General features: G+C 40.9%; 2 protein-coding genes across 3 annotated transcripts; both read left to right on the top strand.

The window, feature by feature from the left end:
• Positions 1–7227: 7227 nt before the first annotated feature.
• Positions 7228–15099, top strand: lgi3 (leucine-rich repeat LGI family, member 3). The gene is made up of 9 exons (XM_086173638.1): positions 7228–7499; positions 8165–8236; positions 8721–8792; positions 11322–11393; positions 11627–11698; positions 12203–12372; positions 12465–12629; positions 12718–12808; positions 13182–15099. Exons 1-9 carry the CDS (start codon positions 7297–7299, stop codon positions 13909–13911), a joined length of 1647 nt encoding a protein of 548 aa, XP_086029764.1. The 5' UTR covers positions 7228–7296; the 3' UTR covers positions 13912–15099.
• A 369-nt stretch (positions 15100–15468) lies between these two features.
• On the top strand, positions 15469–20227 carry chmp7 (charged multivesicular body protein 7). Of its 2 annotated transcripts, none has more exons than XM_086173773.1 (10): positions 15469–16003; positions 16073–16244; positions 16486–16671; positions 16758–16891; positions 17507–17555; positions 17634–17753; positions 17841–17939; positions 19127–19184; positions 19258–19476; positions 19556–20227. In XM_086173773.1, the coding sequence occupies exons 1-10, from the start codon at positions 15741–15743 to the stop codon at positions 19609–19611; spliced, it is 1356 nt and encodes a 451-aa protein (XP_086029899.1). In that variant the 5' UTR covers positions 15469–15740; the 3' UTR covers positions 19612–20227. The 2 variants fall into 2 exon arrangements, with proteins under 2 accessions (XP_086029899.1, XP_086029900.1); XM_086173774.1 differs by having other exon boundaries at positions 15484–16003; positions 19258–19371.
• The last annotated feature ends 1575 nt before the right edge of the window (positions 20228–21802 follow it).

Here is a 21802-nt window from a genome sequence, read left to right as displayed (position 1 = left end):
TCTTCTTTCTTTTTAACCTACAGTTGCCTGTAGCTTGTTGTTGCCTTGTAGCTTTGTTTTGCAGCGTCCCATTCCCAGATTGCAGTGATGTTAACAGAGTGATTCAAGGTTTGAACATTTATCACCAAGAATCTAATAATTGGGAGTTTTACTTACTAGTGTCTCACACTCCTGGTACAAATTTGTCAAATACCTGACAGATTGGTGCTTGGTGATGGCTGTCCTGACAAACACTTACCTGATTGAATTTCTCAGTCACGTGTGAATGCATCACTCCCTCCTTACTCACCCGAGGTGACATCAGACATCAGCCTTGTGTTGATCCTGGCAAAAGTTACTGGTATCTATGAGCCAGTTGCCGCTGAGCACATAAAGACTTAGTAGATGAGTCAATACCTTAGAATCATCCCTTTTTTGTGTGTTTATCCACCTTGTTTATTCATTTTGTATCACGTTTTGTTGTTGCCTGACATTATTTTCATGTCTGTGTATATGTCCCAAGTCTCAGCACCTTTGTGGCTCCTGTTGGAAATGCAGTGCCTGTCTGGAGCAGCTGGTACGGTTAAAAAAAGGAACTGGAGCTAAACATTTTTTCTTTCCTGTTTAGTTTTCCATGTTTCTTGTGGAGCAAGGGAGCCAAACTATGAAACAGAAACAGGAATGGAATCAGACAGAGAGGCCTTTTTAAGGCTTCTTGGCCCATAATCAGAATGGGATGTGGGTTTGAAACTAAAGCGAGCACAGTGTCAGTGTTGTACAAGGCTGTGACGCAGAGTTACAGTTATCCAAATACGGTTGATTCCCATCTGAGCTGATTATAGAATATGTACTTGACAGACAAATGTGATTATGGCACAAGAGTCAGGAAAACTTAATGATGTTTGATGACTAATTTTTGCCAAACCTTGCAAAGCCAAGTGCTACTTCTAATACTGGGCTTTTGGAGAGAGGGGTTACTTGGCTGAACCGTTCCTTTCTTGCTAGAAAAATTGATCTGGAACCAGTTTACAGCTGTTAATGCTATATATGTGCTGAGGCTGCAGTCTCACTCCTGAGTGTTAGCTCTGATCACACATCCAGGTCATAATGGAGGTCCTCGGTCAAATATAAACCAAAACAGAAAAAACTGACATATCAATATTAATATTCCTGATGTCACTGTGCAATGGGTGAGGTTCACCCTAGACTGGGGTCAATCACAGGGCCACAAATCATCATACAACCATTCAATCTCTTATTCACATGTCTAGGAAAGTCAGCGTCTCCAATGAACCAACTGCATATTTTTGAAGTGTAAGAGGAAAACTCAAACACACATGAGGAAGACATGCAAACCCAATACTGAAAACCCAATACTGAAAGCCCCCCAGCTGGATCAAACCTGGGTACTGTCTTGCTTTGAGGTACCTCTGTGCCACTGTCCCACCCAACTATTATTATTATTATTATTATTATTATTATCATTATTGTTGTTGTTGTTGTTGTTGTTGTTGTTGTTGTTGTTGTTCCCATTCTTCTTCTTCTTCTTCTTCTTCTCTTTTCGGCTTTTCCCTTCAGGGGTCACCACAGCAAATCAACCTTCTCCATCTAACCCTATTCTCTGTTTTCTTGCTGTCTATCATTATGTCCCCAAAGTTGTAACCCTCCCAGCGTCTTGTGATACATCCAGTAGAATCAAAATGGTCAGACATTTCTAGAGGATGTATAACGACTGAAAAAAAATAGAAATGGACTCCATTACTTTCACGGTATGAGGCTGGCATTTTTTGGGTGAAATGTGAGGAATTTTAAACATCACTGAGAGAGAAACGTTTTTCTGGTTTGGAAGTCCTTAAGATACCTATGCCTAGCTGAAGAAAAAGTTAGACTTTCAAGCTGCTAGTTCATGCTACTTCTCCATGACATGCAATTATGCCACATCCCACTGAAGGCTGGGGTTGGGTGGGGCTATACTTGGAATAAGCTGAGGCATTAACTTCTCCCTGAACATACTTGTGCAACAAGCAAACACATTGCATGAATGCACGGAAGAAAATAATCCATAAAAATAGCTGTTGGACAGGAAATGGCTTTCCATAATTGGAGAAAGTGCAAAGCGGCACCACCCAAAATTTCTTAACTGATATACATTTGACTTGACTGTCTGTGTAAATGTATGTGGCATCACAGAGCTGAGGGATAATTACTAGGAGACTTTGCAATCAGTTCTTTGATAAGCATCAAAGTAGCCAAAAGCAGAGAAAACTATTTTCAAATGGGGCCTCAGCAGACACTAATAGCTTCTCCATTCCTTCATCAAGATAATGGCTTCTATATCATAGCACACAGTAGACACAGACAAGAGAATATGCAACATGACACAATGAGAAAGAACAACTCAAGCATTTAATTGATACATTTATTGAAAGCACATTTATTGGGGATAATAAAACAGTGCCTCTTGCGTCAGCTAAGTTCTGCGTGTTTTATTTCAGTAGTTGTGTCTGTGCTCGTATTGGGGTGTTGACGGTGTGTTGCAATAGTTCTGGAACAACAGAGTTGTTTTGAAGGGCGGCTGCAAATGCCTGGCACTGAGAAGCCCTCATTAAGCCTCTGCACAGCTGCCTGCTCTGATGGAGCGGATTGTAAGGAGAGCAGTGACCTCTAGTGTCTGGTGTTTAATGCAGCCTCAGAGGGGCATTTTGCTGTGAGAGCTAACTAAGAACACAATTTTTTTTTTTGTTGACCTGATCTTGACTTTGATCAGGAAAACATTTTTTTCCTATCAGCAAGTAGAAATTAACCTTAAATGACTGATTCAGAAAATCCTATGGATTTCAATGATGTTGTTTTTTTTTTTTTTTTTTTTGGAAAGTTAGGTAAACAGAGAAACGCACAAAGCAATGCTGGTGTATCTAAGATCAAAACTTTTAAAATTATTTTTTTCATCGTATATACTCAACTTTTTTTTCCACATAAATTATTTAAAAAATTGGAAAAATACAGGACACTTCATAGTGATTATGTTAAAATGGGTGGTAAGATGTGAAATGATTTGTTTAAATATGGGCCCTTCAGCCTCGTGATATTTTAAGCTGATGACGAGAATTCACACTAGAACCTCTGTTTAAAAGATATTATGATATTCAGTAAATACACTATTTTGTAGCAAGTTTTGATCGATATTTTTTCCAAAACACTGGAATGAAAACAAGAGAGTGAGTGAGTGAGTGAGTGAGTGAGTGAGTGAGTGAGTGAGTGAGTGAGTGAGTGAGTGAGTGAGTGAGTGAGTGAGTGAGTGAGAAAATTAAAAGCAATGTTTCTTTTTATGTTGGCATGATTTCTCAAATTAAGCCCTGTTTGTATACAATATAAGCCAAAAACGGATATAACAGAATGGATATATTTAGCTTCTTCTTCTTCTTCTTCTTTTTCTTCTTCTTCTTCTTCTTCTCCTCTTTTTGGCTTTTCCCTCCAGGGGTCACCACAACGAATCAACCCTCTCCACCCAACCCCATTCTCTGTATCCTCCTCTCTCACACCAACTACATATCCTCTCTCACTACGCCCATACGTCTTCTCTTTGCTCTTCTTTGAGACCTCCTGCCGGCAGCTCCAATTCCAGCATCCGTCTACCAATATACTCACTATCCCTCCTTTGTACAGGACCGAACCATCTCAGTCTGGCTTCTCTGACCTTTTCTTGAAAACATCTACCCTGTGCCGTTTCTCTGATAGACTCATTCCTGATCCTATCCATCCTGGTCACTCCAGGAGAGAGACATCTTCATCATAGACAGAGAGACATCTGTCAGAGAAAAAGAGACATCTTCATCTCTGCAACCTCCAGCTCTGCCCCCTGTCTTTTCGTCATTGTAACTGTTTCTAGGTCATACAGCATCACTGGTCTCACCATTGTCTTGTACACCTTTCCTTTTCATTCATAGTACCCCTGACGCTTTTCTCCACCCATTCAACCTGCTTGAACCCGTCTCTTCACCTCTTTTCCACGCTCTCCGTTGCTCTGGACTGTTGACCCCAAGTACCTGAAATCCTCCAGCTTCTTGATCTCCGCTCCCTGTAGCCTCAATGTTCCACCTGAGTTCCTCTCATTCACACAAATATAATCTGTCTTGCTGTAACAAACTTTCAATCCTCTCCTTTCCAGCGCACACCTCCACCTCTTTAGATTTTCCTCTACCTGTTGTCTGCTCTCACTACAGATCACAAGGTCATCCGCAAACATCATGGTCCATGGGGATTCCTGTCTAACCTCATCTGTCAGCCTATCCATCACCACTGCAAACAAGAAGGGGCTCAGAGTTCATCCCTGAGAGAGTCCCACATCCACCATGAACTTCTCTGTTACCCCTACTGCGAACCGCACCACTGTCTCAAGGCTAGCATACATGTCCTGAACCAGTCTAACATATTTCTCTGCCACTCCAAATTTCCTCATACAATACCAGAGCTCCTCTCCTGGCACTCTGTCAAATGCTTTTTCTAGGTCTACAAAAACACAATGCAGCTCCCTGTGGCCTTCTCTGTACTTCTCTATTAGCATTCTCAAAGCAAATACAACATCTGTAGTACTCTTTCTAGGCATGAAGCTATACTGCTGTTCACAAATGCTGACTTCTGCTCTCAGTCTAGTTTCCACTACTCTTTCCCATAACTTCATTGTGTGGCTCATCAACTTTATCCCTTATAGTTGCCGCAATTCTGCACATACCCCTTATTCTTAAAAATAGGCACCATTACACTTTGTCTCCATTCTTCAGGCATCGTATCACTCTCTAAGATCCTGTTGAATAATGGAGTCGAAACTCTACCGCTGCCTCTCCTAAACACTTCCACATCTCCACAGATATATAATCAGGACCAACTGCCTTTCCACTCTTCATCCTCCTCAATGCCTTGCTCACTTCACTTTTACTAATGTCTGCTACTTTGTGGTCTACAATAGTCACCTCTTCTACCTTTGTCTCTCTTTCATTTTCCAAATTCACAGCTCTTCAAAGTACTCTTTCCATCTTCCCATCACTCTTCTAGCATATGTCAATACATTTCCCTCTCTATCCTTAATCACCCGGACCATCCTTTCCATCTTTATCTCTCTGTTTCGCCAACCTGTAATGATCATTCTCTCCCTCCTTACTGTCCAGGCGAGCTTACAGTTCATTGTATGTCTTTTGTTTTGCCTTTGGTACACCTATTTTTACCTTTTGTTGTATCTCTCTGTACTCCTGTCTGTTCTCTTCAGTCCTCTCAGTGTCCCACTTCTTCTTTGCTAACCACTTTCTCTGTATATACTCCTGCACTTCCTCATTCCACCACCAAGTCTCCTTATCTACTTTCCTTCCAGATGATACACCAAATACTCTCCTACCTGTCTCCCTGATAACATTAGCTGTTGTTGTCCAATTATGTGGAGGCTCTCCCTGACCACCCAGACCCTTTCTCCACTTTCCTCTGCTCTGCTCTGCCTTTGTCCTCTTGATCTTCCTTGTCCCCAGTCATCCTACGAACCACCATATTATGCTGTCCGACTACACTCTCACCTACAACTACTTTGCAGTCACTGATCTCTTTCAGGTTGCCTCGTCTTTACAAGATGTAGTTTACCGACGAGCTCCTACCTCCGCTCTTACAGGTTACCCTATGTTCCTGTCTTGTCTGGAAAAAAGTGCTCACTACATAGCCACTGACAACATTGAGCATCACACCTTCAATTTGTACATTCATAAGTCTGTCTTACATTCTTTCACCTCCAGAACATTCCTAACAAAGTCCTCCTTCTAGATAACTCCTACTCCATTTCTCTTCTTGTCAGTACAATGATAGTACAACTTAAAGCCTGCTCCTAAGCTTCTAGCCTTACTGCCTTTCTACCTGGTTTCCTGGACACACAGTCTATCTACTTTCCTTCTCTGCTTCATGCCGACCAACTCTCTACCTTTTCCTGTCATAGTCCCAATATTCAAAGTCTCTACTCTCAGTCCCAGACTGTTGACGATCCTCTTTTTTCTCTGCTTCCGAACATGCCTTTCTCCTCTCCTTCTTTGACCACAGTACTCCAATTTCCACTGGTACCCTGTCAGTCATTGGTACCAATGGCAGTTGTTGTTAACCCGGGCCTGGACTGATCTGGTATGATCTGGTTATTATGTTCGATTCATATGCTTGGTTTTGGCAAAAGTTTGACGCCAGATGCCATTCCTGACGCAACCCTCTGCATTTATCCGTGCTTGGGACTGGCTCAGGGAGACACTGGCCCATGCCCCCCCCCCGAGGCTGGCTCAGGGAGACACTGGCCAGTGCTGCACTGAGGCTGCATTAATGGATATATTTAGCATTTCATGAAAAACATATATTTACTGTTTGATGGAATGTAGTTTGTTTCAAACATATACAAGGTCAGGATGTCAGATAATGTAATCACCTACTTTTAGTGTTTCTGAATTTCACTGGCCAAAAGAAATCTAAGTTAAGAAATACCTTCAAATAGTTCTGAAACCAGAAAATGCATCATAATTTTGATTTGATCAGTGGTCTTTATTTTTGATAAAAACCCAAAACAATTTTCAAGATTGCTGTTCCTCTCATGGTTAACCTACACACATGTGTTTTCTTTTTTCTGTTTCTGTTACATTAGAGGTGAACCCTAATCAATGTGCATAATAGATAGTTAATCTACAGTATCTTCTTTCTTTTGACATATCAAACATGATATCTTCTGGTTTTGACTGTTCTGTATTTTACTGTTTGACATAAAAACATATCAATCAGTTATACTAGAAAATTAAAAGCCGGTGATTGTGTGGTCAAGACAATTGTTTCAAATTAAAACTTAATTTAAATTACACATTGTCATCGACAAACTGATTTAATAGGTTTGAATCTTCGCAATCTAACAACATCTACCAGTATTCACTCGGTTAGACTTATCTTCCATCAGCACTTATGAGAGCTGTAAGGTGTTCTGTGTGTTTATGATGGTAAATAATTCAGTGTGTGTGATGCTTTGTCCTGGTCTTTGTGCGAGAAAGATCACCATTCCTGCAGTGAGCTGTCTTCAAGATATGGCCACAGATAGCAGAGATCCAGTGAAGCTGCAAAACAAACACACACACACACACACACACACACACACACACACACACACACACGATATACCCCCCCCCCCCCCCCCCCCATCCCCCAGCCCCCCAACCCTCGGTCTCAACTCTGCACTCAGCATTATCAAACTGCTGCAGCGGTAGTCAGAGAGCATCCCTTCCTCACTGACTGAAACTTCAGGCATCTCCCTGTCCTAGGATGATGCGGCTCAGATACAGATGGCCGATTCTGATCTGCATGCTGGTTGTGTGTCTGTCTTTCTGCCTGCCAAGAGAATCACATGCAAGGAGAGCCCCGAAGACTACCCGTTGCCCTGCGACCTGCTCCTGCACCAAAGACAGTGCTTTCTGCGTGGATACCAAGGCAATACCCAAAAGCTTCCCACCTGGAATCATTTCTCTGTGAGTCTAACTTCCATTTTTGTCTGCACGGCAAGCACCCGTGACAAGCAGGATACAGGCTGTTGCAGATGACTGATCTCGCCTCTTATTACATAATAATGACTGAAATCCCTTTTTGTGTTTTAGCCCATATAATGTAAATAGAGGCATGCAGGTATTTTTTTTCAACTTCTGCTTTCTTCATGCATCAGTAGAGACATATGGCGAAGAGTGGTATGATTATAATATCCCTTAGCCATATGCTGAACCTAGCAGAGGGACATGGCAATCAAATTTAGAGCTCAGGGAGGAATCCTAACAATAGGTTTCCTATCTCACCTAAAGACCCGTTTCTCCTCTGAGAGATTCAGTCTGGAGGAGCGTACTGATTTTTACTTCATGTAAAAAAGTGTACAGGTGAATCCTTTATGGAGAACCATGGACTTCAAGCGGAGGTGCCCTAATTTTACAGCAAGGAAATAGTGAAAATAGAAGGAAGTTCTGTGTCCCATTTCCTAAACTATTCACCCTCCTTTATACTCAATGAATGAAGGAACCAAAATACGTTGATAGATAAATATTATTTTAACTAAACACTTTCTGCCACAAAACAAAAAAATCACAAGCTTTTCAACTTTCAAGCTTTTTGACGTGATTTTAACAGATGTGCGTGTTTGTTTGGACAGGACGATGGTGAACGCGGCCTTTACTACGATCCCTGAGGGAGCCTTCTCACACCTTCACCTACTGCAGTTCCTGTGAGTGCTCATTTTAAAACATCGTAAATCACGGGATCTGTCCAATATACTGTTTGTCCTGTCAAGTCACAACACTGTTTTTAACAGCTTTGTATGACAGCACATGCAGACATTGTTTGTGTTACTGTGACAATGAAAGGAGTTCAGCCACTAGAAATGAATGGTTATTGAAAACAGTGGTGACATAGCAGTAATACAAGTGTCTCTGTATCAGTGTCATCGTCAAAGACTGTCCCCCTTCATCTCTGCTTGGCAACACAAAGGGCTATTTTTCCTCTCAGATGAAATCACTAGTGTGGGCTGGACTTTAGAATGCAGGGCCACATATATCTATTCATACATACTGCATTAAAAATATATATATGCTTATGCTGTTTTCATGTTTTGACTGACACTTGCTGATTTTTTTTTGACAGAAATAATTCTTCAGATGATTTCCATTATTGTCACGGTATACTAAACTGTGTCTTTTGTCTCTTGGCAGGCTCTTGAACTCCAACACATTCACCATGGTTTCCGATGATGCCTTTGCCGGTCTATCTCATCTGCAGTACCTGTAAGTGAACTTTGTACCTCGACATGGATTATAGCTAAACTAAAAATTATTATGGGCTGTTTTTTCTGACAAAGCCTTTTTGTGTCAAGGAGACCGCTGTTATACAAGTTAATATTAACTGATGTAAGTTATTGGTGTATATAGCAGCATACATTCCAATTGATGAATCTCTACAAGTAAAAGTAGGGTAGAATTTCAAAATGATGTGTCATTTCAGTATTTCTTCATTGATTGAGTATATACAAACATATATACACACATATACATTCAGGTCCCATTCAAAAAATTAGCATATTGTGCTAAAGTTAATTATTTTCCATAATGTAATGGTAAAAATTAAACTTTCATATATTTTAGATTCATTGCACACCAACTTAAATATTTCAGGCCTTTTATTGTTTTAATACTGATGATTTTGGCATACAGCTCGTGAAAACCCCAAATTCCTATCTCAAAAAATTAGCATATCATGATAAAGTACTCCAAACGAGCGATTAACCTAATCATCTGAATCAACGAATTAACTCTAAACACCTGCAAAAGATTCCTGAGGCTTTTAAAAATTCCATCTGGTTCATTACTCAAAACCGCAATCATGGGTAAGACTGCCAACCTGACTGCTGTCCAGAGGGCCATCATTGACACCCTCAAGCAAGAGGGTAAGACTCAGAAAGAAATCTCTGATCGAATAAGCTGTTCCCAGAGTGCTGTATCAAGGCGCCTCAGTGGGACGTCTGTGGGAAGGAAAAAGGGTAGCAGAAAACGCTGCACAACTAGGAGAGGTGACCGGACCCTGTGGAAGATTGTGGAGGAGGGCTGATTTCAGACCTTGGGGGAGCTGCGGAAGCAATGGACCGAATCTGGTTTTGAAAAATCCAGAGCCACTGTGCACAGGTGTGTGCAGGAAATGGGCTACAGGTGCCGCACTCCCCAGGTCAAGCTACTTTTGAATCAGGAACACCGGCAGAAGCGCCTGACCTGGGCTACAGAGAAGCAGCACTGGACTGTTGCTCAGTGGTCCTAAATACTTTTTTCAGATGAAAGCAAATTTTGCACGACCTGGCACCTGCTCACAGTGCCAAAACCTCTGGTAAATGGTTTACTGACCATGGTATTCCTGTGCTCAACTGGCTTGCCAACTCTCCTGACCTGAACCCCATCGTGAATCTGTGGGATATCGGGAAGAGGAAGTTGAGAGACACCAGACCCAATACTGTGGAAGAGCTTAAGGCCGCTATCGAAGCATCCTGGGCCTCCATAACACCTCAGCAGTGCCACCAGCAGATTGCCTCCATGCCGCGCCGCATTGAAGCAGTCATTTCTGCAGAAGGATTCAAGACCAAGTATTGAGCGCATAACTGAACATAATTATTTGAATGTTGACTTTTTTTGTATTACAAACACTTTTTTTTTATTGGTTGGATGGCATATGCTAATTTTTTGAGATAGGGATTTTTGTTTTTTCTTTGCTTTTTTGCCAAAATCATCAATATTAAAACAATAAAAGGCTTGAACTATTTCAGTTGCGTGTAAGGAATCTAAAATATATGAAAGTTAAATTTTTATTATTACATTATGGAAAATAATGAACTTTATCACAATATGCTATATTTTTGAGAAAGACCTGTATGCATGTTAAGCTGATTTTCAGGCAATCTCTAAAAAAAAAAAAAAGGAACTCACTTTGCAGAAAAAGGCAGCATTTCAAATAGACATTACCTCATGCCTGGGTGTAGACAAGTTTTTTAATTATGATTTTGTATTCAAAATCCAAAACCATCTTGCTTTAAAAGAATTGGCCATTTGCAGTCTTGTTTTTTTCAGTGATGGTTTTATTAATTGATCAAATCTGATTATATTACAGACACTTAAAGTCACAGTATGAAACTTCAGGGCTGTCAAATGTACTTTGCCAATGTTTGCCAAAACTGAAAAGGAACATATATCATGTTATGACAGAGAGGTAGACTACTTGAAGCTGATAAAACTGAATCTGCCAGTTTGTGAATTAATGGGCTTTAGAAAGTTTTCAGCTGATGGCTCGAAACTTTTCTCTTGTCTGTAGCTGTGGTTAGGACCTGGCAATGAATGCTAATCAAGTCATATGTTTACAATACAAATCTAATGATTCTGCACAGGGTGCATGTCTTCAATACAAATAAGAACAGGGTCAAATTATGCTGAGACAAACAATATCATTATTATCGATACTTTTCTTTGCTGCTAATGAACAATTTGAATAATCAAAAGATTGATCTGACATCCTCTGTTCTGGCTAACCTAAACTTATATAATTTCATCGACATTTTAGGCAAGAATTCAAATAATCTGACAAATGGAAGACATTTTCTTGAAAAAATATTACTTGAAAATTTGGAAAAGAGAGGGGGCGTTGTGTGTGTATGTGTGTGTGTCGAGGGATTAGTGTCTCTGAAGGCTCTCATCCGTGCAATTTTTGTCAGGCTTTTATTGTATCAAATATAGATTCTGTAATATTAGAAGTTGTTTGAGTTATTCACTCTTTTACAGGTTTATTGAGAACAACGATATTCAGGCTCTGTCAAAAAATACCTTCCGAGGACTCAAATCCTTGACTCATCTGTGAGTATTTTGTTGAAGTAATATCAATGGAGACTCATCTTGTGAATGTGTAAGTGAATAATAAAAATATAATCCTGGTTTAAAGTGGTCACTTTGAATCAGTAACTTATCATAGAGTTAGGCATTTGTGGTATTTGTGATATTTTTCCCACCTTTGAGTTTGATGATCAGTCTAGACTTGGAAATCAAAGGTGTATGTTTTAGACTTGGATGACAGTTTTGCCCTTTTTCAGGTCTCTCTCAAACAACAATCTACAGCAGCTGCCAATAGGTCTCTTCAAACACCTCGACATCCTCACTGATTTGTGAGTTTCCCTGCAGCCGAATGACACACATCTTGACATTGTGCAGCATTTGATCCTGCAGTGTGGAACAGAATCCTTGTTTGCTTGATTCTGAGTGGGCTCAGGGGACTGACTTGAATAGTGTTTCTTTCTAATTCAAACCATCCTGTTGTATCTAAATGTTCTCTCCCTTCCTCACTATTTTATCCTTAAAATCACTGCTTCTGAATCATTTTGATGGTACACTGACCAGTAGCAGGAAGAAAGGAGTCCTTCCTTTCAATTTTTCCCCTAAAAGTCTGTGCCTGCACTAAAATCCAGATTACAGGGTCACGTGGATGTTAGTTCATGTCCTGCTGTTGCTCCATCAAATCTAAACGTTAACATGTAAATATTAGGTAGTCTGACTTGAAAGAACATAACCTGAGGATTGCTTGAGACTCTGATCAATTCTACTGAATACCACATTGAGTCAGCTGGATTTAATGTTTTTAAGTTATATTTGTCTTCTCCCTGCCTGGTCAGAGACCTAAGAGGGAACTCACTCCGCTGTGACTGTAAAATCAAATGGCTGGTTGACTGGATAGGAACAACAAACACATCGGTGCCCGCCATCTACTGTGCCAGTCCATTTGAATTCCAGGGACGCAGAATCCATGATCTTGTAACGCGAGACTTCAATTGTATAACTGCAGGTTCCACCTTTTCCCTCTTTTTTCACCATCCAGCAAACAATCACTGTATGTCTGGGTTTCTAAACACTGTCATTCTGTATTTTTCACTGCAGATTTTGCTGTTTATGAAACCTTCCCTTTCCACTCAGTGTCAGTGGAGTCTTATGAGTTCAGTGAAGATCAGTTTGTGGCCTTCGCTCAGCCAGATTCGGGTTACTGCATGTTGTACGTCTGGGATCACGTAGAGATGACCTTCAGGAAATTTCACAATATTACCTGTAAGTTACTGCCTTGAAGGGCACATAAACTATACAACCTTACTTCAGTGGGGAAAAATGACCTTTGGGCTGGTGTGTGTCCTTGCAGCTCGTTCCGCTGTTTACTGTAAACCTGTGGTGATAAACAATACACTGTACATGGTTGTGGCTCAGCTTTTTGGTGGATCCCATATCTACAAGTAAGACTTGAATAACTATATGTCATATTAAAATGGATCATATATAGCTGATGTCAATAGGTAACTGTCTTGGCATAGCATAATGACCTGGAAAAAGGGCCAAACTGCTTGTCTTGCTCTACCCAAAAGAAAAAAGTCTGGGATTAATACACACATCACGAGCTAATTCCTTCCTGTGTTGTATCCCTTTGTGTGAAGCAAAAGTAATTGCACAAATGCTCTTTTTGGATATGTACATTTGTGAGATTTTTACTCTTGAGTGTCTCATCTTGGTTCTGGGGTTTATTGTCAAACAATTCAACATGCAAATTGAACTGTGCTCTCTGCTTATTTCACTTACTCTTGAAATTTTCCCACATTTTTGTAATCCCAGGTGGGAAGAGGATCCACTGCGCTTTATAAAGATCCAAGACATTGACACGACCCGGGTGAGGAAGCCCAACTTTGTAGCGACCTTCCAGCTGGATGGAGACTGGTACTTTGTGGTAGCAGACAGTTCCAAGGCCGGCTCAACCAGCATCTATCGGTGGAACAGCAATGGTTTTTACTTCCACCAGTCCCTCCACCCATGGCATCGTGACACCCATGTTGAGTTCCTCGATGTTGGGGGAAAGCCTCACCTCATTCTCTCCAGTGCCTCACAGTCTCCAGTGGTTTACCAGTGGGACCGAAGCCAGAAGCAATTTGTGTTCTATGAACAAATCACAGAACTGGCAGATGTGCAGATGGTTAAGCACTTTTGGGTGAGGAAAGTTCTTTACCTTTGCCTCACACGGTTCATAGGTGACTCCAAGATTCTCCGTTGGGAAGGGCAACGTTTTGTAGAGATCCAGACACTTCCCTCCCGCGGTACAATGGCAGTATATTTTTTCACAGTGGGTCTTCGCCAGTATCTTATTCTTGGAAGTGATTTCTCTTTCTCCAGAGTTTACTTGTGGGATGATCTCACTCAGCGTTTCCAGCCCTTCCAAGAGCTCAACATGAGAGCACCAAGGGCTTTCAGCATGGTCTCTGTCGACCAAAAGGACTTTCTGATGGTTGCCAGCTTTAAGGGCAGCACCCTGGCCTATCAGCATTTGCTAGTTGATCTCAGCGCCTCATAGACATGGGAGAGGGAGAGGGCAGGAGGTGACAAGTGCCAATTACATGCAATATGCCAACTGTTCAAGATATCGGCCTTTTAGTGATCTACCTTCACGTAAATTGAGAAGAGAGGGGTCCTTCTCTTCTCTGTGGTAGTAACTTCAAAATTCTCCTCTAACCAGTTAACTCAGCACAGTGAGTGTCCCGCAATGTATTTATTCAACCCCTGTCAAGTTATTAAAATACAAAAATCTGCAATATTTCAAATGCAATATTTCAGTCGGCTAAGGCTTTGCGTGTAAAATATGGCTCAGGAAAGGTTTTGATATAATCATGGGGACTTTTGCAAAATGGGAATTCTGTCTCTATCGCATCAGTCCTGGAAAAATAGTGCTGGCTGTGTATTTGTTTTTTTTCAGTATTTACAATATTATGCCTTGACAGGTTGAATGTGTGGGCATGTGCATGTTTTAGAATACATTTCAGATGAAGGTAAGCATTTTGGTGCACTAACCAGAAGGGCTGGAGTTCTACCTTCATAATGCACACAGAGGTGAGAAGTGGCTCTCTCATCTCATCTCATCTCATCTCATCTCATCTCATCTCATCTCATCTCATCTCATCTCATCTCATCCTATCAAAAGATTTTTTTTTCAACTGAGGGTATTCTATTGTGCCTGATTTTGCAAGCAAGATGTCTCGTAAATGTTTGTTAATGTGTTTTATGAAGTATCCTCTAATGACTGACTCCATTCATAAATTAAAGTCATAACCAACTGCTTCTGATAAGCATATGACACATTTGTTAGCCATTAATAATATTTAGATCACATGCATGTTCATCATGGATAATTTCAAATTACACTAAGTAATGTGTGCTGCACTTAGCATGATCAAGAGCAAAACAAACAATTCGGAATGGCGTTAGAATTAACATCCCAGATCAGATATTCTAATCATGTCTATATGAAATACTGCTATGCATGTTTGGGGATACATTTTCAACAAAACTACATGGAATTGGAGCTATTTAGGTGTCTTAAAGAAGAATGAAAATATGAGATTCACAAGTATACTCTCTCATTTTTGGTATACACATCCACATTTAAGATTGTTTCCATGCTTCACAGTATTTTTACTGTTGCAAACAGCAAAGCACTAAAGCAGCATTTTAAAATGACGACAAATAAACCGCTTGGGGACTAAGGGGTCATTTGTTGTCTGAGTTATTGGCAAATGTTATAGTCTAATCCTCCCTCTGCATTTACTATCTATATTTAGTTTTTGCTGTGTGTGTTTAAACATGTCCAGGCGAACATTCTACTTTATGTAATACCAGAAATATGTTGTTATCTGAGTTTTTTAATGCGCATAAAAAAAAACACACAAGTGGAAATATATGCGTACAATCAACGCAATAAGGGAGTTTTGAAAGTTGAGTAGCGGTGGCGCTTGCTTTATTCTTCAGCGTGTCTGCGCGGGTGGCGCTTAGGTTTCTGGCGCTTGGACGGTTAGCTCCGCATCGTAAGATGTCATGTCCTTGTTGATAATAGAATCTCCAGTAGCTGTTAGCCAACGTCAATGAATACCCTGGAAGCTGAAGCGGCTCCAGTCAGCTGACATGGCAGCTACCGTTGTTTCCATTTTAAACCCCAGTCGTGTGTAACAAGTGTCGTTCTTAAACGTAAACGACATAGAGTCGTCGCTGTTGAATCCAGTTGAGGAGACAATCGGTATTTGATGTCGCCAGTTCGCCATGAACGTCTGAGCTACCGTTAGCTTGCGGGAGCTAACTTCTAGGGGCAACACGCCGCTGAACAGGTTTACAGTGAAGCTGTATTGTAAACAAATGTTAAAGTGGTCTACAATGACTCTGCCATCCGAGTGGGAAGACGATGAGCGGATGGATTTTATGTTCTCTGACTTTAAAGAGAACCGAGATGTCAACACGACGGACTGGGACAGTAAGATGGACTTCTGGACGGCTCTGATAGCACGCAGCAGCAGGGAGCGCGGCACAGTGTGTGTCAACCTGCAGGATCTTAACAGGATTTTCCTTAGGAAAGAAAAAACTCCCCTGGGCCTGGCGACGGTTCTTCAGTCTATGGCCAGGTAACAGAACGTGCCCCGGCCCCGGTACTGACCCCGCCTGGCTTACTCGACCTTGTGTTTCCTTGTCAGATGTGGGAAGATCCAGAGGGAGTCGGAGTTTGCTGCCAATGTGGACTGCGGGTGGCTGTCATGGGGTGTCGGCCTGCTGTTGGTGAAGCCCCTGAAGTGGACCTTCTCCACCCTCCTGGGAAGCAGCCGTGTCCCTCTGGAGGAGTCTTTTGTCGTAATTGAACTAGTAAAGGTTTGTCAATGACAAAATGATACTCAGAAGTTCCCACTTTTAAGACATTTCTCTGGGCATCATCTTTCATATATTTCGATTCTTTCGATCCTGTTTGAGTGTTACAGCCAACTTAATGTAAGATGGAACTGAACAAAAGAAATATAGTTTAAACATATTGTTTGCACTAACGGTGCTGTCACATCTGGCTCGGGTGCTGAGTTGTTTTTGATTGAATCAGAGCTTCTTTTATTTATTTCAGGAGAAAGCAGCAGAGCTACTGAGCGCCTACCGGAACAGTGAATTTGCTAGCCGCTCTGTCCTGTCATTTCCGGAGCTGTGTGCCCTCTCCCCCAAAGTGTGTGCCGATGAGAGCACCCTTTGCCTGGCTCTGCTGCAGCTGCAGAGAGACAAACAAGTCATGGTCTCTTTGCACGAAGGCGAGAAGGTTAAAGAGAAGCCAGTCTCTTATCTGTAGTCCTTCGAGTAATTTCTTTACAATTTGTCTCACGGTCATCATGTTTTCCCTCACAGATTGTCAAATTTTGTCAGCCTGGACAGGATCGTGTCTCTCCCATCAGCGACGTGGACATCGGCATTTACCAGTTGCAGCGCAGTGAGAAACTGCTGGGCGAGCGGGTGGAAAAACTGGGCCTTGAGGCTGACAAGTACATCATTTCTACTCAGAACTCAATGTCAAACACAGGCAGATGTGTCATCAGTTTGGGTTCTGAAAATTGTCAGAATCTTTTTAATGTGAAACAGGTAGTCCAGTGGTTGCATCCATTTAAGCTTAAAGCATCAGCCTGGTTAATTCTTTACTGATACTTTAGGGCTTGATACCATATGCAAGTATATCTAAAGTCATCCAATTGTGATATCAAATCATTTTTTTTCAGCATCAAAATGGTGTTACACAAATTTTTGTCAGATATAAACTGTGTCATATCAACGTTGGCTTTTGTTATCAGGTTTTAGTCCCTCGTTGATTGAGTAAACAGATATTTTTGATCATTTGCTTGTATCTGTGTTTCTCACAGTTAGTTCACTTTCTTATGTTCAAAAGCAGGAGAAAAAGATTAAGAAATAATTAGGGGTTCATTCCATTTGGTCTGTGTCCTCAGATTGAATTTTCTATTCCAAGACAGATATAACATAGATCAACAGGGAGAAATATGCTGATGAATATTTCACGAGTTATTTTTTCCCATATTGCCATATTTCAATGTTCAAAATGTTATGCTCTGCTGTTGATGAAGTTGCTTTGATTATTCAATTGTCAGGTGCAGAGAGGAAGTGAAGGCACTACTTCGTGAAGGGAAGAAATCTCAGGTGATCGCTGATGCTTTAACTGACCACATTTTCAATGAGCATAACCACAGAACTCTTATCCGTGGATTTTCTCATTAGGCTCTAAGGTGTTTGAGAGGGCGGAAGAGGGTAGAAAAGAGAGCAGACAACTTGTTCACCCAGCTGGAATCCATCAGAGGAATCCTGGACAGAATAGCCTTGTCGCAGACTGAAAAAATGGTGGGATTAGATCCTCTGTCTCGCCGCAGCAGTAAAAGTATTTATCTGTATTACAGATTGTCTTGACTATACGTGTGTGTCCTGTAGGTAATGCAGGCGTATCAGGCTGGGGTTGCTGCCCTAAGACTCTCCCTCAAGGATGTGACTGTGGAACGAGCCGAAAGTCTCGTTGACCAAATCCAAGAGGTCATCATTTACGTAAAATTTGTAATTTTGTGTATTTTGATGGAGCATGTCGAGGTAGCTGCCCTGAAAAAGCAACAAACTACGATGTTAAGGCCCAAAAAGTAGTATGTTTTTCAGAAAACAAACTCAAAAATGTAAATGTTGTTTGCTTCTCATTGTGTGCTCTTCTCCTTTCGGCTTTTCCCCTCAGGGGTCGCCACAGCGAATCAACCTTCTCCATCTATTCGTATTCTCTGTATCTACTTCTCTCACACCAACTACCTTCATATCCTCTCTCACTCCGCCCATTATTTTTTCTTTGGTCTTCCTCGAGATCTCCTGCCTGGCAGCACCTATTCCAGCATCCGTCTACCAATATATTCACGATCCCTTCTCTGTACATTACCTAACCATCGCAGTCTGGCTTCCCTGACCTTCCCTCCAAAACATCTGACATGTGCTGTTCCTCTAATAGACTCATTCCTGATCCTATCCATCCTGGTCACTCCCAAAGAGAACCTTAGGATCTTCATCACTGTCCTCAAGCTCTGCCTCGTGTCTTTTCGTCATTGTAACTTTTTCCAGATCATACAGCATCACTGGTCTCACCACTATCTTGTACACGTTTCCTTTCATTCTGGTTGATAGTCTTCTATCGCATAGTACCCCTGACACTTTTCTCCACCCATTCCAACCTGCTTGATGTTAAAAACTAGGAATCACATAATTTATTCAAAATTGGTGTCATGGCGTTCTTGCTTCAGCAGCATTTTCATTCATTTATTGTCATTAAATTCCCAATTTGGCTCATTTTTTTTTTTTTATGACAAAGAACCCCTTTCCTCGCGAAGGTGTTATGTGATTTCTGGCAGATATTATAGGAATGAGTCCAGATGATTTTGTTTATAAAGTTACAGCATCTTAGTTCATCGTAATTCAACAGCATTACTGTATAATGTGGTAAGTGTAGAAGCCACAGCATGTATATAATAGTATTTTGGAATGCGGGAATGTTTATTTAATGAATAAGGGTGTAATGCTAACTAATGCACAGACGGAAAAGAGACGGGCTCTTCTCTTCACATCTTTCCTTTGACATTATTGCAAAAAATAGAAGTTTCCAAAGATGTTGGTTTGTCTTTGAGGTATACATCATGACTTTGCAGCTGCCGTCTAAATATTTTTTTTCTCCTCATTTGTTGTATCAGCTGTGTGATGCTCAGGACGAGGTGAACCAAACTATATCTGGTGGAGTGACTGGTCCAGGTATGCCATTGGAACAATCGTTCACACATCATGTGTTTAAACCTAACGACTAAACTCTGTCATTGTTTTATAGATGAAGACATGGACGAGTTGGAGGAAGAACTCAAATCATTACTGGATGAATCCGAACCAAAACCTGAAACTCCAGTTAACCCTCTTCGGCCCACCTGGGAGCCAAGTCTCCCAGGTAATGACTGGCTTGATTCCATGCCTGCTGTGCCACAAGGCCAGCTCAGTGTTAGCACTGATGAGCTGGAGAAGGAACTGAATGAATTAACTCTCAGAGACTCAGGTTTGCTTGATTTCTGCCCTGTCTGAAAGTAATGACTTGTTTGTTCGTCCCACTGTAACAGCTTTACTTTGTCGTTCAGGTGTTCAACCCAAGGAAATGACTTCTCCAGCCAAGAGATTAGCGCCTGCACAGTGAAGACACAGAAAAAGCACAGCAAGTCTGAAATGCTGCCGCGTTGACATAAAGTGTTTTGCCAAGCTTTCTCTTAGCTAGAATTAAATGTTTTAGAAGTCAATACAAACCAGTAATTGCAGGTGTTGTAACAATAAACATCAGGATGAAAAAAAGACACTTTAAGTATGTTATAAAAGTAAAGAATGCCTTTGGAGTGGATGCATGCCAAAAAGGATTTGTGAAGTTGCCTTTTCCATAAATTACTTTTTGACTTTAAGCTTTCAGATCTACTCCTTCTGGTCTGAAGTTTTCACATCAAAGATGAGAAGTTTGTGTGTCTAGAATATTCTCTTTGGTATGCCACCACTTGGAATGCTTTTTATGTGATCATTCTTTTGACAAGGGTAACATGATCATCTGTTTGTCCAATTAATGGGTGTATGTAAATGTCCATGGTTGGCAGTCCTGTGGGATGTGTTCACTAGCCGTCTTATATGGAACCGACTTTAGTTTGCCAAATGTTTTATTACAAACATGAGTATGCCTTGTCTCATGAAAACATGCCTGTGAGGAAAAGCAGTTCACTTTAAATGGATTCAACCAAATATTTTGCAGAATAAATTTTATTTTAATCATTTTTGTTGTGGTATTTATTTGTCTTTGGGAGAACTGAAGAATAATGGTATTGCATACCTTTCTATATATTTTTACTTTCTCATGTATTTATAGAAAAAAAAGGACAAAATGGAAAGATCGGAAGAGAACTTTGGAAACTCAGGTTTGGGTGTTTGCTCCTCTAAAACTCACCACACATTGATCTTAGAATGTAAAATGGACTTCTTACTTCCAATGTCAATGATGGTGATATTTCCGAAAGGATTGTTTAATATGTGGCTTTAAATATACCAAACACAGGATTAATAAAAGTCATTAATTTTAGCTCAAGTAAATATATTTAACACATCCAAAAGTACCCCATAAGAAGCAGTTTCTAACAGTTTCAGTTTACTGAAAGTGACACTCATTGTTCAACAGAGGTACCCTAATGTTACTTTTAAAAGTCAGATTCTTAAATAGTGCTCCATTTTTCTAATATTTTGCATTTTGTGGGTAGAAATGGATTTGCAGGCACTAAATTATCCACTGCTATTGATTTCTTTGTCTCTCAATTACCAAAGTGTGACTAAGCATCAAAACAGAACTTTTTTTGTCCAAATAGATGAAATTTGAAGAAAATGTTTTAAACCCTCAATTGCTCGCGTCATCGCTTTTCATTTTTTATGATCAGCACTTAATCCAGCAAAAACACCTCCTGTCTACTGACTTACTGGGGCCCGCCAACGGCGGCTGTTCCATGCACCGACTTAGCATGTGGTTTTGATTGATTGTATTTGTTTACCCTGGGATAAATAACCATTTTGTATAATCTATTACATGACACAACTCAAAAACATGGATACGCCATGGGTTCGCCCGCATCCCCCATAGTGGCGAACTTATATATGGAGGAGGTTGAGAGCAAAGCTCTTGCGTCCTTCAGGGGAACACCACCAAGCCACTGGTTCAGGTATGTAGACAACATATGGGTCAAGATCAAGAAGAATGAGGTAGAAGCGTTCACCACACACCTCAACATAATCGATGCACACATCAAATTTACAAGGGAGGACATCACTGGTGATCAACTCCCCTTCTTGGGCTGTTGCATTTACATCCAACAGGACAGAAGCCTGGACATCAAGATTAACAGGAAACCAAAACACACTGGCTAATATTTATTTTTTGACTCATACCACCCCCTTGAGTACAAACTGGGGTTAAGAACATCCTATCAACTGCAGAAGGCAGCAAGACCGACGTACAACACATTAGGAAAGCCAAACCAGAAACCACCAGACATAGGAACATAGAACAGGAGGAAAACAACAACAAATGCAAGAACATTATCATACGATGTTGCTCTGTTTCGGAGAAACTCTGAAAGGGTGTTCAAAAAACATGATATACTGGTACATTTCAAACCCCCCAACACCATGAGACAAAAACTGGTGCACTCCAAGGACAAAACACTCAGGTATAAGATAGAGAATATGGTGTGTGCTGTCACTTGCACTGAGGATTATGTCAACGTCTACAGTGGAGAGATGGAACAACCTCTGAACAAACGGATGCAACACAGGAGAGACACCACTTTAAGACAAGACTCCGCGGT

The sequence above is a fragment of the Fistularia commersonii genome, chromosome 26, assembly GCF_037954325.1.
Source record: "Fistularia commersonii isolate RoL2024-O1a breed Wild chromosome 26, RoL_Fcom_v1.0, whole genome shotgun sequence".
Taxonomy (NCBI): Eukaryota; Metazoa; Chordata; class Actinopteri; order Syngnathiformes; family Fistulariidae; genus Fistularia; species Fistularia commersonii.
Note: the sequence above shows the minus strand (reverse complement) of the source record. Positions and strands in the feature narration are given on the sequence as shown.